At 39.4% G+C, this 14,581-nt stretch overlaps 1 protein-coding gene across 8 annotated transcripts in view; it reads right to left on the bottom strand.

Annotated features, from left to right (window-relative positions):
• Positions 1-1,170: 1,170 nt before the first annotated feature.
• The window catches only part of LOC103666168 (oocyte-secreted protein 2-like), a 130,451-nt gene continuing 117,040 nt past the window's right edge, over positions 1,171-14,581 (bottom strand). For all 8 annotated transcript variants that reach the window (XM_040639153.1, XM_040639155.1, XM_040639154.1 and 5 more), the window contains 3 exons: positions 5,859-6,037; positions 4,720-4,823; positions 1,171-3,070 (listed from right to left, as the gene is read on the bottom strand). In XM_040639153.1, the coding sequence (XP_040495087.1) occupies positions 2,926-3,070; positions 4,720-4,823; positions 5,859-6,020 (411 nt within the window). In that variant the 5' untranslated portion in view covers positions 6,021-6,037 and the 3' untranslated portion in view covers positions 1,171-2,925. The remainder of the gene's footprint in view (positions 3,071-4,719; positions 4,824-5,858; positions 6,038-14,581) is intronic.

Below are 14,581 nucleotides of genomic sequence, written 5' to 3'. Positions count from 1 at the left end.
CCAGACAAAATTCAGAAGTCCCAGTTAAATTTAAATTTCAGGAAAACAACAATTTAAAAAATATATAAGTATGCCCCATATGATATTTGATTATTTAAATAAAGTCCCAAATATTGTGTGGAATATAGTTATAATAAAAATAATGCTATGAGAAATCCAAGTTTAGCTGGGAATCTTGTATTTTCATCTGCCAAATTTCATAAACCTTACTCAGGGCACAAATTCCACTCTATTCCCTTGGATGGTTTCTGACCACTGCCAGACACGTTGTCAGCTCTGTGCTACCCCTCTGCCCCTCAGCCCACCGTGATATTAGACTCCTGATTTCTAAGTGGCCATGGGGCTCATCAGGAAAGAGTGACAGAGTTCATAGCGAGCCCCTGGCGAAGCGCATCTACAGGGACCCCACCCTGATGGATCTGCCCCAACTACTGGCCAAGTGCCCTTCCGAGCATCTTCCAGTGGCTTCTTGGTAAGTCGTTCTCTGAGCGAGCCACCAAGTCACTCTTGCCTCCTTTTAGAGGCAGTCTACAGGTTTTTACCCGCTAGTTTGGGGGCCTTTTAATGAGCTATTTGGGGGACTGGCTGCTGGCTGGGCAGTGTTTGAGCTACTCAAGTAGAAGATGCCTGGGTGCCTCAGTCCAAATGTCTTTCGGTCCTTACTGCTTCACACACACACACACACACACACACACACACACACACTTCGTGATTCCATCTCCTTTCCATCTCTCCACCAAAATCCCTATTGGCCTCTCAAAACTTTTCGTTTTAAGAGCATCTATTTCACAGAACCTTCATTTTCTAATAGAACAATAAATTCCAGTTGAAAAGTCTAACCGATCTACTATTAAATGTATCTCTGGGCAGTTAGGTTCATATGGGATGAGCTCTTGCGTCTTGTAGCCAGACCAGCATATTTTTTTATGTCACTTTCATTGAAATATAATTTATATACAATAAATTTCCTTTTTCAGGTGTATAGTCCTATACATTTAGCTAACGTACATGGAAGTGAAAACACTACCATAATCAAGCTAAAACATCTATGCATCTAATTCTTAGCATGTTGAACTTTTTTTCTTTTTATCTACAATTGATCTGGAACTCCATTGTGTCGCTAAAACCTACTTCTCAAGGAAAAGATTCCTACTGTCCCTTGCATCCCTCTGCACATCCCAAGGACGGCAGAAACGTATTTTCAAAAAGAAAATAGGCAGCGTTTAAGCATATGAACTAATCAATACCAAGTCTTTGATGTGCTGTAATTATGCCAAGTCCAGCTTTGCTTCCCACAAAACTGAAAAACAAAGTAACTATCACTATCTGGGCTTTGTAAATGTTCCGGATGAATCCACCCCTCGATCAGTTACATACAATGAAACGGAGAATGAGCACATCCACGAAAACTTACCATGCACTGCTGAGTCAGGGCCAGCCACCTGCTACAAACTTGCAACAGCAACATTTAACAACAGAGACATTCTTGTGATTTTATTTCCATCTTTGATTTCCAAAAAGGACTGGCAATTATTTAAGGGACACCTTAACCAAAATAATTCAACACCTTTTCATGATAAAAAACTGTCAGCTGGTTAGGTGTAGAGGGAATGCACCTTCACATAGGAAAGCCTGCGTAAAGCGAGCCCACAGTGAACGCCGTACCCAATGGGAAAAAGCTCAAAGCTTTTCCTCTAAGAATAGAAGAAGATCACCAATTTTAAGAGCAGTTGGCAAATGATTTAACCTATGTTTGTTTTCTTACCTGTAAAATTGATGTGATATTCATACATAACTTTGGGGCTATTAGAATTAAGTAAGTTGTCATTACATGCTGGTAACATCGCCTGACACATGTTAAGCCTCACAGAAGTGTTACCTCTTAGCTTTATATTAACTGTCGAAGGTAGATACCTATTGTGACAATGTTTAAATTCTTTGACAAGTATACTATAAGCTGCATTTTATTGAAAATGATAGAAGAGCAGCACTTTAAATTTTTAAAAAATTTAATGAAAATACCTTAATGAAAAATGCCCTTGCAAAATCAGGTTCCAGGCTCATGTGACATCCGAAATATACATTTACAAAGCAATTAAATAACAAAAGGCACAGCTCCAGTCTCCTAATTGATATAAGAAATATCCCAAAAGTCAGGAGTGACTTTTTTGTATATTACATGGGAAGACTCCCTCTTTACGGAAAAGACATCCAAGCAGCTGGTGATAAATGATTATATGAAGATGATACTATGATGGGAAGATACGACACTTGACCACCTCAATCCATCAATTATTTCAAGTGTGGAAAAATCATATCAGGGAGAGAACAGAAAACCTGACATCAAATTTCAGTTAAGAAAGTGGTTATTTAAATTCTAGAATATGACTCTCATTTCCTTCTGCAGTAATTAAATATGATACACATTGAATTATTTTTAGGAATCGACTTTACTGATTAATTAGGAAAGCCACACAAGTTAAAGTGTCTTCACACAAAAGGACTTTGTCTGTCCTGAGAGTTAGTATGTTGAATTTTAGACTCTGCACAAATTTAGTCTCTGGAACATTTATATACCTATCTATCGCTATTCTTTATTTTTACTAAAAAATATTTATAACATATTTCTTGAAGGTTCCTATCAATTAGATCAAATTATTGTCATTGAGGACATTTTGTTCTACCATATAAAACAGAAAATAAAATTTAAATGGGTAGTAGAAATGACCTAATAGTTAACATTAAATTAATAAGCTATACCCCTAATGAATAAAAAAATGACAAATATACCTTCTCTGAATCAGGACCTTCATTGAATTAGGGATTTTTAGGGATAAGATATTTAAGAAAAGATTATACTAACTTTTTTAATACAAAAAAAAACAGTTTTTTCCCAACAAAATTCATGACACCAATTCCAAGTCTCTACTCCTCCTTGAGGAGGAAACCCATCTGACTTAAACTTAGCAAGCCTACTTCTTCCGGTGTTGTCTCAAAGTCAGCAATAAAGGGACTGGGGTCCAATTTTATTTCATTTTCTGTAGAAACTGGTGTAAGCCACACTGATTTCCTAAAACAAAACAAAACAAAACAAAAAACAAGAACAGATATTGTTGGCATACTTTGTACCTGGTCTCTCTGGGTCTACACTTGGGTCCAAGTTATTTTTACCACTGTATCCGTTTTCAGTATAGTGATTTAGGGATGTGGCTCAGTGCCTATACCCTCTGGATAACAGGTGATTTGAGATGCTTGCTTTGTAAGGTACTGAAGTGCCCAGTAAAATGGATTCAGCAAGTGGATCCTAAGGACAGTACGTAAAAGCTGTCAAATCTTAATCTGACCCAATATAGTGGTGGCAAAGGGTGTGTGTGTGTGTGTGTGTGTGCGCGCGTGCGCGCAACAGTGAAACTCATGCACCAGTAACCTAACTGTGTGTCTTTGTTGGCCAAGTTTTCTTTTTTTTTCCTAAAGAAGATGAGCTGCAAACAACATTAAAATCACTATTGAAGCAGACAACGCTGGAGTTGTCATTATTGACCAGGTAGCCTACGGAGAGGAAATAGCTCCAGAGCCGATTTCCAGAACATTTTATATTACTCTAAGCAGTGGCTAATACATAGGAATGAAAATGTGTGTGAGCACATGTGTCTCCAAAATCAAGTGTTCGTGTAGCTACTTCCCAGAGTATCACCAAATTCCTCAGCATTAGATGTGCCTTACGAAAATAAGTTTAAAGAATATCACGAGTGTTTAACAATATGAGTTTACATAATGTCACTGAACTTTACACCAAAAGATGGTGAAAATGATAAATTTCATCTTACATACATTTTACCACAATAAAAAAATACCAGGGGTGCCTGGGTGGCTCAGTCTGTTGAGCGTCCAACTCTTGATTTCAGCTCGGGTCTTGATCTCAGGGTCATGAGTTCAAGCCTGGCCCTGGGCTCCACACTGGGCATGGAGCCTATGTAAAAAAAAAAAAAAAAAAAAAAAATTCTCCCCTGCAAAAAATACTGCACGTTTGCTCTGAGCTCTACCTTCTTTTTTGATGTCAACTCTTTCCATACATTAAACAAGGATAAAATTTTTTCCAAGATTTGTAACTAACAACACTCAATGTAAATATTACAGTGACAAGATTTGTAACTCATAACATTCAGTGTAAATATCAAAGTGTTTCAGCATATACCACTCCACTTGTTCTCAAAGTTTCATGTGGGGTCCCTTTGGGTTTCAATGGCTCAGTCCCACAAGCAAAGTGCATTTAATGATTAGGTTAATAAACCTTTCCTGTTATGCATCTCCATGAGTTAGTATTAAAATGAAGAATTCATGTTCTCTTTTTAGTCATTTACTCTATTAACATGGAATTAAACCATGAGATGTATTAGAGTATTATGAAGGAGGAGACATTGAAAAATAGCATCAGGCTTGATTCTCCCACTTATTAAGGTGACTGAGTATCTAATGATTCTGCTTTGTGGTCCAGCTGCTGCAAAATAACCTAGTGACACTAGATTGCGTAAGTTTTGATTCTAAAATGAACATCACATTTAAAAATAAAAGTATTCGGTATTTTTAGAAATGCTAATTTCATGTTTGGCTGTGTGCTTATGAGTGTGAATCAAGTCTGAAGTCCATACTTCCACAGAAGCATCTTTAAGTACAGGTGAAGCAGATCCATTCCAAAGAAGTCTGGTCTATTGGACTCACCTGGAGGCAGAACACTCCAAAGGGATCTTCTGACGGTCACAATGTATATTCCTAGGGTTAAAGTACATCTCTGTTTGAAAAAGGAGAGTATCCTCTGAAACAACCTAGGGGAGCAAAAAGTTTAAATAAAAGTTACTTCTAGTAACAGGGGACACATATACACGTTTGAGTAGGAAGTAGAAAACATTTAAGATCTCAAAGCTGGCTACTGTCACTTCTATGTAGATACGAAGGTCTGACAACCCACTGGGACAAAAGAGGAGTGTTATCCCTAAGAGTGCATTTAAAGTGCCTGGAAAAAAATCTTCATAGTACGTAGGAGCAAACCCGAACTGCCCATGAGAGCCATCTTTATGATTCATTAATGGAAAGATTTTCAACAGTTCTCTCGAAAAGGAGGATTTGGAGGTCAAATAACAGAATGGTTTAAAGCCCAAGCTTTGGAGGCGATCATCCCGGCTTGGCATCTGCACTACCATCAACCAGCTGTGTGCCCGGGACAAATTGTAAAAGTGACTACAGAGCTTCATTCTGTTCCCTCATTTCTAATAAAGCCGACACCTTATTTGTAGGTGACTATTACAATTAGTCATTGGCCCAAAATATCTTTGTAGTATGAATATAACTTGTTGAAATATGGGAATCTGTGAAAAGATAACATTCCGGGGAAAGAATACAGTTGAAGATGACACCTAGGAGGATAAGTGACAGAGATTTTATCCCGGTGAAAATCTACTTGCTATATGGACACACACATTCTCAGAGCACACGCAGCTCAAATGATCCAACGAACAGGAAATGCCTTTCCAGGAGCTGCGACCTTCCCCATTAGGAGCATCGAATGGAATTTAAAATTAACTGCTAAGCTTTAGTGAAATACAAGCGTAGCCTAGGGACAACTTAAAATCGGTTTCCTAACCAGTCTGGAAATGTGTATTCTCAGGTCCTGTCCACACAAATGGCCCAATGTCCAGTGAATGATAAGTAAGGAACTGTGTTGTCATCTACCCATAAATTATGATAACTAGAAGCAAAATTTGTTCTTTCAAACAAAACAAAAAAGACAAAAATTTTAGTGTCACCTATAAAAGTCTAAAAACTATTTGGAAGTTATTTTTATAAATAATCACTATTCTCACCTTTATCCTGATCCCACAGTCACGTACAGGATATATAAAATCATAGGCATATGTTTGTATCCGAGTCACAGGGCAACCCGATCCCAGATATAATTCATCAGCAAATATATACAGATTGCTGCTGTACCCACACGGGCTAACCGAGATCATCACCCAGTCCATAGAACAACTTACTTTCACTGCAGAAAGAATCATAGGAGAAAGTGTCAGACACATCTTATCTCAGGGAAGAGCTCAACGAATATTTAGCTATGCCCTTTGTGATTAAATAAAAGGTATTTCTTTCTCCGGCAAAGATCATCAAGGCTTAAAGAACAGCATATAAAAAGTTTTCACATCACCGTTAGTTTCCAAAATATCTGCATCATTGTCTCCTCAAATAACTAGACTTCAATTATTTCACAGGGAAGAAAATCGACACATAAGAAAATCACAATCTTCTAGCCCCCTGCCTCCTCTGAAAGAAGTTAGATTCCAAAGAGGGTGATGTATCTGGGGCTACCCATCAGGGACAGAAGTAAATTGCAATGCATTCGAATAGAAGCGATATATTCCCAGGAAGGCTTTTTGGAGAGGAAGAAGGAAAAGGAGTGGGTGAGTACGATCTGTATCTGGAGCAACCGGAACCGGAGAGGACCAGAGCCAGAGAGGAAAGAATCTGAAGAGAGAAAATCCACTGAAGTCCTGTGAAAGTTTTTATGTAAAACCTATTCTTACCCTCTACATTGAAATCTTCAGTCAGCTAAGAATAATCGCTATTTCTAACAGATTAATGCATCCTGCGGAAGTAAAATCGTGCTGGATTCTGAGCAAGTGTGCCAGACGGATATTAACCAGATTTTCTTAGGGGATGATCAGAGTTGAACTGCATGGGTCTTACTACTGTTCGGAAAGAAAATACAGATTTATTTGCTTTAGTATTTAAAGAAGTGTGATTAGTCATGGGGGGGACTAAAAAATTAGATTATGAAACTTCCAAATTGGAGAACAAAACAGAATGAAGGAGAAAAACACATTTCAAACAATTTAGGTGAAGGTAAAAAAGCAGGAGGGGAGAGAGACAAAACACCAAAGCAAACAAACAAAAAGGACAAAAAGCAACAAATGGTTGCAATAAATGGATTGCATACATATCAACAATATATACATCAAGTATATATCAACAATAAAAACAAATGTAAATGAACAAAAATACTCCAGGCCAAATGACCAATAGCCAAAGGAAGGAATAAATTATAATGTATTTATACAATCAACTTCCATATAACATGGAAAATACAGTTATACACATAAAGTGATCAATAGAAAACAACTGTGAGAAAGAAGCGAGTTACAAACAAACCTTATGTTTCTATTGATATACGTATTGATACAAAGTTCCAATGAGAGATAAGCATTTTTAAAAGACTTTTTCCAAACGGAGCCTGCTCTTAGATAGCCAGGAGCTGCCCTACACTTACAAAGGTGTGAGAATCAAAACCCAAAGCATGATTCTATATCTCAGCCAATACAGCCTCCTCGTGTTCTGCAAAAGTGAGAGTCACAGGGTTTAAGCCTTATCTTCCTATTTGGACCTTCATAGAAGTAACTCAAACACAACCGGTCCTCCAAGCTAAGATAAATACTTTGAACGTGGATTTCATTTCTTAATTATCTTTATATTCACAGCTGCACAGAACCCAGGAAGTGTTGAATATATACAATTTGAACTGTCGTCCTTGTTGATCGTACCACCTGCACACAGCACGTTCACTTGCTAAAGGCCATCCCACCTTTCGGAAGGCAGCCTTCCTACAGCTGGCTGGACAGGGCTTGAATTCTGTAGATACGCAATTATTAGATTTTTTTTTAAAACTGGTTAAAACTGCAATGCAATTTATCCATGAGTCAGCGAAGGCCACCAACAGTGAAGACTCACAGTCAGGTTGAACATAAGTTCTGGCAATTTGACTGAGTGGGCTCAGAACCTCAGATCACTATGAGGACTGGTCCGAACTGGTTCAAGTGAACGTGCACCCAAGGTGGCAATTCTAGCCCGTAACTGGGAAGTTCAGCTACAGTGGTTTGGGATGACGTTTAAGATGAATTTCCTATACTCTCAGAGGTCTCCTAATTGCTGTATGGGTCCCAAATACAGCCACAACCAGAGCATTTACATGTCAGCTCCCTCCTTGGAGTCCAACAAAACCTGGAAGTAAATAAAACAGTATCCTCTTATTCCACAAATAAGTAATTCAGTCACTGCTGAAGTCTGATCAATGCCTCCTGTCCTCCAGCAGCACGTCTTTAAAAACAGAAGGAAAAAAACACACAAAGCAACAGTAGCAGTACATTCAGTACTACTCAGGTATGATGATAATTAGCCATTGTCCCCTGCAGAAAGCACATAGAGTGATGAGTAAATGGGTAAAGGGCTCCAAGTCGAAAGCCTTCATAAAGGCTGCCATTGGAAGACATACATGAACAGATCTGCGGTCAGAAAAATTATTAGGAAGCAAGATTTCCTTCCTAAAGCAATTAGGATAACTTGTCACGGATGTTTTCCGTGATTCATGCCAATCGCAATAATACACCACATGCCAAACATGATAACTGGAGTTTGCATATCATCTAAAAATTCAATTTCCTATGCCATTTAGCACAAAACTATACACGTGATTGGCTTTGACCCTATTCTCTTCACAGATTTACTCAGTAAAGTGCCCCCCTATGGTAACTTTAGAAATTCTAGGAGCTGGAGGATGATTTTCTCACAGCAAAAGCTCATTAGATAATCTCCCAGGAGATGACTCTTGCAGCAATTTAAAAGTTGATGGCCGACAGTTAAATAGTCAAACAAGTGTCTTTAAAAATGACCATCTGCCATCAATATTGTAGTATCTCCTACTTCTCACAAATAAGTCTAACATGGCTCTGAGCAAAGCCAGTCATGTGTCAGAGGGACTAATTGTCTGTTATCTTCTTTCCTGTAGGACTGGCGCTCACTTATAGGTCCATTACAAATTAAAAATAGACAGAACACACAATGAAAAGAGTAGCTGGAGGTTCAAACCTTCATAAAAAAGCTCCCAAAATAGTAATAGAACCAGTAGACCCTGGAATACATTGAGGATATTCTTAAACACTTTGGAGGATCTAAATCTTCCCAGCGTGAAAAAATATTCGTATGTCACGAGTGAGAGATTCCAACATTATTTAAGCCTGTAAATTCTCAGTCTTTACAGACAGATTGTCAAGAAAGTAAGAAAATTCAGGGAGATGTTTTGGGGGAAAGTGGCATTGGAGAAGGCAGGTGTTCTGCACCAGTGAAAGTAAGCTCCAAATTGCTCCACGTGTTTGAAATATTATCTTAGCGTCACCTAGATAGGATTGTCAGGAAGATCCTTCCCAAGGGAAAAAAAAGAGCTCTGACAATTTAAAGATGGATTCAAAAGGTACATGGACATGGACATATAGGAAGTCTGGGCTTCTGGCTTCATTTTTTTTCCCTACTACATTACAGTCGTTTCAGTCCAACATGAGGTCATGTCTCAAGTGGCTGAGAAATTGAGGGAAAGCCTGAGGAGCATGAATAACTGCTACACGAATTGGCTGAGGTAGACTCTTCCTTGCTCCCCAGCACCATGGATCACAGCCAGGCGTCAATGCCCTCCTACACTGACCCCAGATGGTCCCGGAGCCCTGCACCCCCCAACCCCAGATGGTCCCAGTGACTTCAGTCCTCCACCCCAGATGGTCCCGGCACCCTGCTCCCCCACCCCAGATGGCCTCAGTATATTGACTCAAGTCTTCTTGGCCCCAAAGCATTGGTCTTCTATCTAACTGTAAGATCCGATCTCTTCGAGAGCGTCCCGGCACGGAAAGTGATCACGACCCTTCCGAGGAAGTGTCCTCCAGAGCTGGCCATTTACCATACATGCTCTCGGCACAAGGCCAAATCGAGGCAGCAAGGAGCGTCCAGACCCCTAACACCACAGAGACCTTCATCAGGGCAGACCCCCAGCCAGCTCGTCTCAGGAAACAGGAAGTGGGGCCGGCCTTAGTGAATTTATAGGCATCCCACTCTCAGCTGCCTTCACTTTCCTACTGATTTAGAGAGCGCTTGGGGTGCTCTTACAGTGTCAACCGCCTAAAATCTGCAACTCTCCAGATTCCCCAAACGCTGAATCTCCAAGAAGCGTATCAGGCAAAAAGTGCTGTTTCATGAGTGTGTCTGCATGAGGCCCGTTGAGGTGGCCTGGGAGGCTGGCACGGCCCACCTCACTTCCAATAAATGCTAAATTGTAGGAATCTGTTTCCACGTGGTGATTTTTTTTCAGGTGTCCATCTAATAAGCAGAACAGCCTAAATCCTATATATTTGAAATCAAAAGATGTTTATTTCTTCTTTCCTCCGGGTTTGGCTGGAAGAATCGGCAGCAGAGATACTAAAGTGATTTGCCCAGAAACAGCCATTCCCCAGGAGGAGACAGGGACCTAAAGAAAACCATCTTTCTTGGCATCAAGTAAATCCACAAATCCATCTTTGTTGATTCTTCCATAAATTAATGTTTAGTTACGTTAGTGAGGTCAAGACTTAGAAGTATTTGCTTATAACACAAGAGAACAATAATTTTTTCATGCTGGGAAGATTTCTCAGGAGAGAAACATGTATATATATATATAGTTTGTCCCCTTGTGTTTATATCTATATATGCATATGTATATATAATTATATCTATATATGCATATGTATATCTATGCATATGTAGATATAATTATATCTATATATGCATATGTATATCTATGCATATGTAGATATAATTATATCTATATATGCATATGTATATCTATGCATATGTGTTTATATCTATATATGCATATGTATATATAATTATTTATGCATAATAGATATATTCATTCTAGTACTCAGTTGGAATAAAAGTGCCAGCTAAGTATTTTTATTGCATTTTCTAAATATGTCAGTTGTGACAAGAATGTGACTGTGTAATTTTAAGTGAACTTGGAAACCAAGGCTCACAGTAAGTAAAATTCCAAGCATCTGACTTGAGGGCCTATTATTGGTTTTCGTAACCGCGGAATTATAGTCTCAATGTTACAATCTGCTGTCAAATAAATACATGCACAGGGCTTCCTTCTGTGTCATGAAAAGGACTTTTGTTCCCAACATCCCATTCTCTCAGGGACAAGGAGATCCCTCAAGCTGAGACCCACAGGGTGTTCTGTCTGCATCTGGAAAGCCTGGAGAACCCAGTCGCCAGCTATAAAGAGGGAGGAGAGTGTTGAAGAAAGACAAAGACAAGTCCAAGTGTTGTTTTTTGTCTTTCATTTTCTTTTTTTTTTTAAACTTTCTCCTGATGTTAATGTTTCTATGATCTAAAGTTCATAAGCTTTACATTTATCTTTTAAATCATTCCAGGGCTGCCTGGGTGGCTCAGTCGGTTAAGTGTCTGCCTTCTGCTCAGGTCATGATCCCAGGGTCCTGGGATCTAGACCCCATCGGGCTCCCTGCTCAGCAGGGAGTCTGCTTCTCCCTCTGCCCCTCCCCCTGCTTATGCTCTCTCTCTCAAATAAATAAATGAAATCTTTAAAAAAATTTTTAAATCATTCCAATATAAGCATCTAGCATTGTTCCAGAAGGCATCAGAGTCCACTGGTGAAGAGCTTAACCTCTGGAATCATAGACCAGTTTCTCCACTTTCATTTTATGCGAGTGTGGGAAAGTTAAACAAGTTAAGGCTCACATTCATACTCTGTAAAAAGGAGGTAATAATACTATTTCCCTTGTAAGTTTATTGTGACTATTACAAGGGATCACAAATGTAAGCAGTCTAGCCAAAGTTAATAGTGTACAAGAAATACATATAAAAACAAAGCGGGGGCACCTGGGCGGCTCCGCGGATTGACCGTTCTACTCTCCATTCCGGCTCAGGTCACGGGATTGAGCCCGGTTCAGTTCTTGAGAACTCAGATTCTCTTTCTCCCTCCCTCGGCCCTCCGCCCCCCCAGCTCCTGCACTCTCTCTCTCTCTCAAACACACACACACACACAACTAATGTAAATAGTGTACAAACGTACATAAGGTCTTCTCAGACTTAATCACAGTGAGCTCAGGTTTTATGCAGTTTCCCAAGGACACGTGACAGGCAGGAGGAGAGTGGGATGGATGAAAGACAAAAACTGAAGATTTGCTGCATTTGTTACTCCCAAAGGACTTCTCAAATTATTATGCTGAATTATAATTTTTAAAGACGCTGGATTCAATACCATAGTGTTTCAGTACTACAGATTTCCGAAACTGTTCCATAGACAATATTTTTATACATATATATTCATACATGGACAACAGTTTTGGAATCTGCTATTGTGGCCAGCTACTGTGAATTGAAAAGATCCCTGCCACCTTTTTTTTTTTTTTAAAGATTTTATTTATTTATTCGACAGAGATAGAGACAGCCAGCGAGAGAGGGAACACAAGCAGGGGGAGTGGGAGAGAAAGAAGCAGGCTCGTAGCAGAAGAGCCTGATGTGGGGCTCGATCCCATAACGCCGGGATCACGCCCTGAGCCGAAGGCAGACGCCCAACCGCTGTGCCACCCAGGCGCCCCCACCTTTTTTTTTTTTTAAGACTTTAGGATTGCTTATGAAATGGGAGAATTTCCATTTGTTTACACTTAGAAAAACTTGCTTGAATATATCCTATTCCAACACCATTTTACTGGTCAATATGTGATGACTTCTAAGTTCTCTGTCTCTTTAGACTTTCTGTCTTTTGAATGCACCTGCTAACATTTTACTTAAAAAGTGTTTCATCGAAACCTAAAAAAAAAAAGTTTTTAATTTCCTCTCTTTTAATTTATGTTCTTATTTATCAAGGCTTCTTTTTCTTTCAAACCTGAGTTCCATTTAATTAATTTGTTTCCTTTTTTCTATGCAGTTCACTCTCTAGCAAGGTGGAAGCTCCTATATATTTAATTCTTTGGAAGTTTTATTTTATTTTTATTTGTTTTAAAGTTTACAAGATTACCTCTGTGTCAGGGTCTCCAAAACCATCCCCAGTTTTGAGGATTTGCTAGGAGGACTCGGATTATGGTCATAGCATAGCATAGTCATATTAGTACAGCAAAATATACAGAGCAAAGGAAAGGGGCATGGCGTAAAGTCCAAAGGAAACCAGGTGCAAGCTTCCAAGCGTTGTCTCCCACTGGAGGCACACAGGATGTGCTTAATTCCTCCTGCAGTGAGTTGTGGCAACACGCGAAATGTTGTCTGTCAAGGAAGGTCAATAGAGACTCAGCGTTCAGGGTGTTAATCCGGGGTCAATCACATAAGCATCCTCTGCCTACCACATACCAAAATTCCACATTCTCCGAAGGAAAACAAGTGTCGAAAATATAGTTTGCACAAATAGTTCAGGCACAAGGAGCCTCTGTCATCAGAGTGGCGGGAACTCTCCCCAAATCCAAATTCCCAGATGCCAGCCTTGCAAGCAGGCCTTTCTTAGTATAGCAGGCTCAAGTCTGCTCTTTTTAAATCTATGCTGTGTATCTGTAATATATTTTTATTACAGTAAACATGGGGAGTCCTATGTTTTTCTATCATCTGGAGTTACGTCTGCCTTCGGCTCAGGGCGTGATCCCGGCGTTATGGGATCGAGCCCCACATCGGGCTCCTCCACTGGGAGCCTGCTTCTTCCTCTCCCACTCCCCCTGCTTGTGTTCCCTCTCTCGCTGTCTCTCTCTCTGTCAAATAAATAAATAAATTCTTAAAAATAAATAAGTAATATAAAATAAAACAGGGAGAGTAACCTGGATTTTCTGAGTGACCCAATCTAACTACATAAATCCTTAAAGCAGAGAACTTTCTCTGGCTGGAAGTAAAAGAGAGATCACCTCAGAAGGGGATGTCAGTAAGATCTGAGGACTGTGAGGAATTCAACCTGCCATCATTGTCTTTGAAAGGGTCCATGAAGGAAGGAATATGGGAGGTCTCTAGTGACCTCCAGCCAACAGCTAGCAAAAGAAACAGCCCGTAGTCCTACAACTACATGAAATCAAATGCTGCCAACATCCTAGATTAGCCTGCATAAAGGGTCTCCCCAAAAGCCTCCAGAAGAAACAGCCCTGCTGACAACTTGGTTTGAACTTGGTGAGACTCCAAGCAGAGAACCCAGGCGAACCACGTGGTGCCTAGACTCCAACCATACTAAGTACGGGACAATAAATGCGGGTTATCTTCAGGTGCTAAGTTTGTGGTAATTAGTTACAACTGCAGCAATAAACTAATACACAATCTGTATTCTCCTACAGGGAATCTACCACACTTTTCCAATGTTTTCTGATAATTTGGGATTTTATTTCCAGATTCTATATTCCGGTATGAAATTTAGGCCAAAGAATAAATTTTGCGGATCTATTGACCTACTAACATTTATTTGCATTTACCTTTTTCGAGCACATATTTTAATAATTCTTTCGAGGGGATCTACATGTTATTTATTGTAATCCTTATTTTGTTTTGTTGATCATTCTCACATGTTTAGAGGATGTCTAAGATCAAAAATGCTTTAAGATCATATATTTTTCTTTATCTCCTTTTTTGTCCTTCATAGATGAATTCTAGTTAGCCTGAATATAGGAACGAAATGATTAAAATAAAATTTTATCAGAGTTTTAATACTATTATTCCATACAGCTCTAGCACCCAAGTTTGCAGATAATTCTGA

The sequence above is a fragment of the Ursus maritimus genome, unplaced genomic scaffold (assembly GCF_017311325.1).
Source record: "Ursus maritimus isolate PB19 unplaced genomic scaffold, ASM1731132v1 scaffold_23, whole genome shotgun sequence".
Lineage (NCBI taxonomy): Eukaryota > Metazoa > Chordata > Mammalia > Carnivora > Ursidae > Ursus > Ursus maritimus.
The sequence above is the reverse complement of the archived record's forward strand: the minus strand, read 5'-3'. Positions and strand labels throughout refer to the sequence as shown.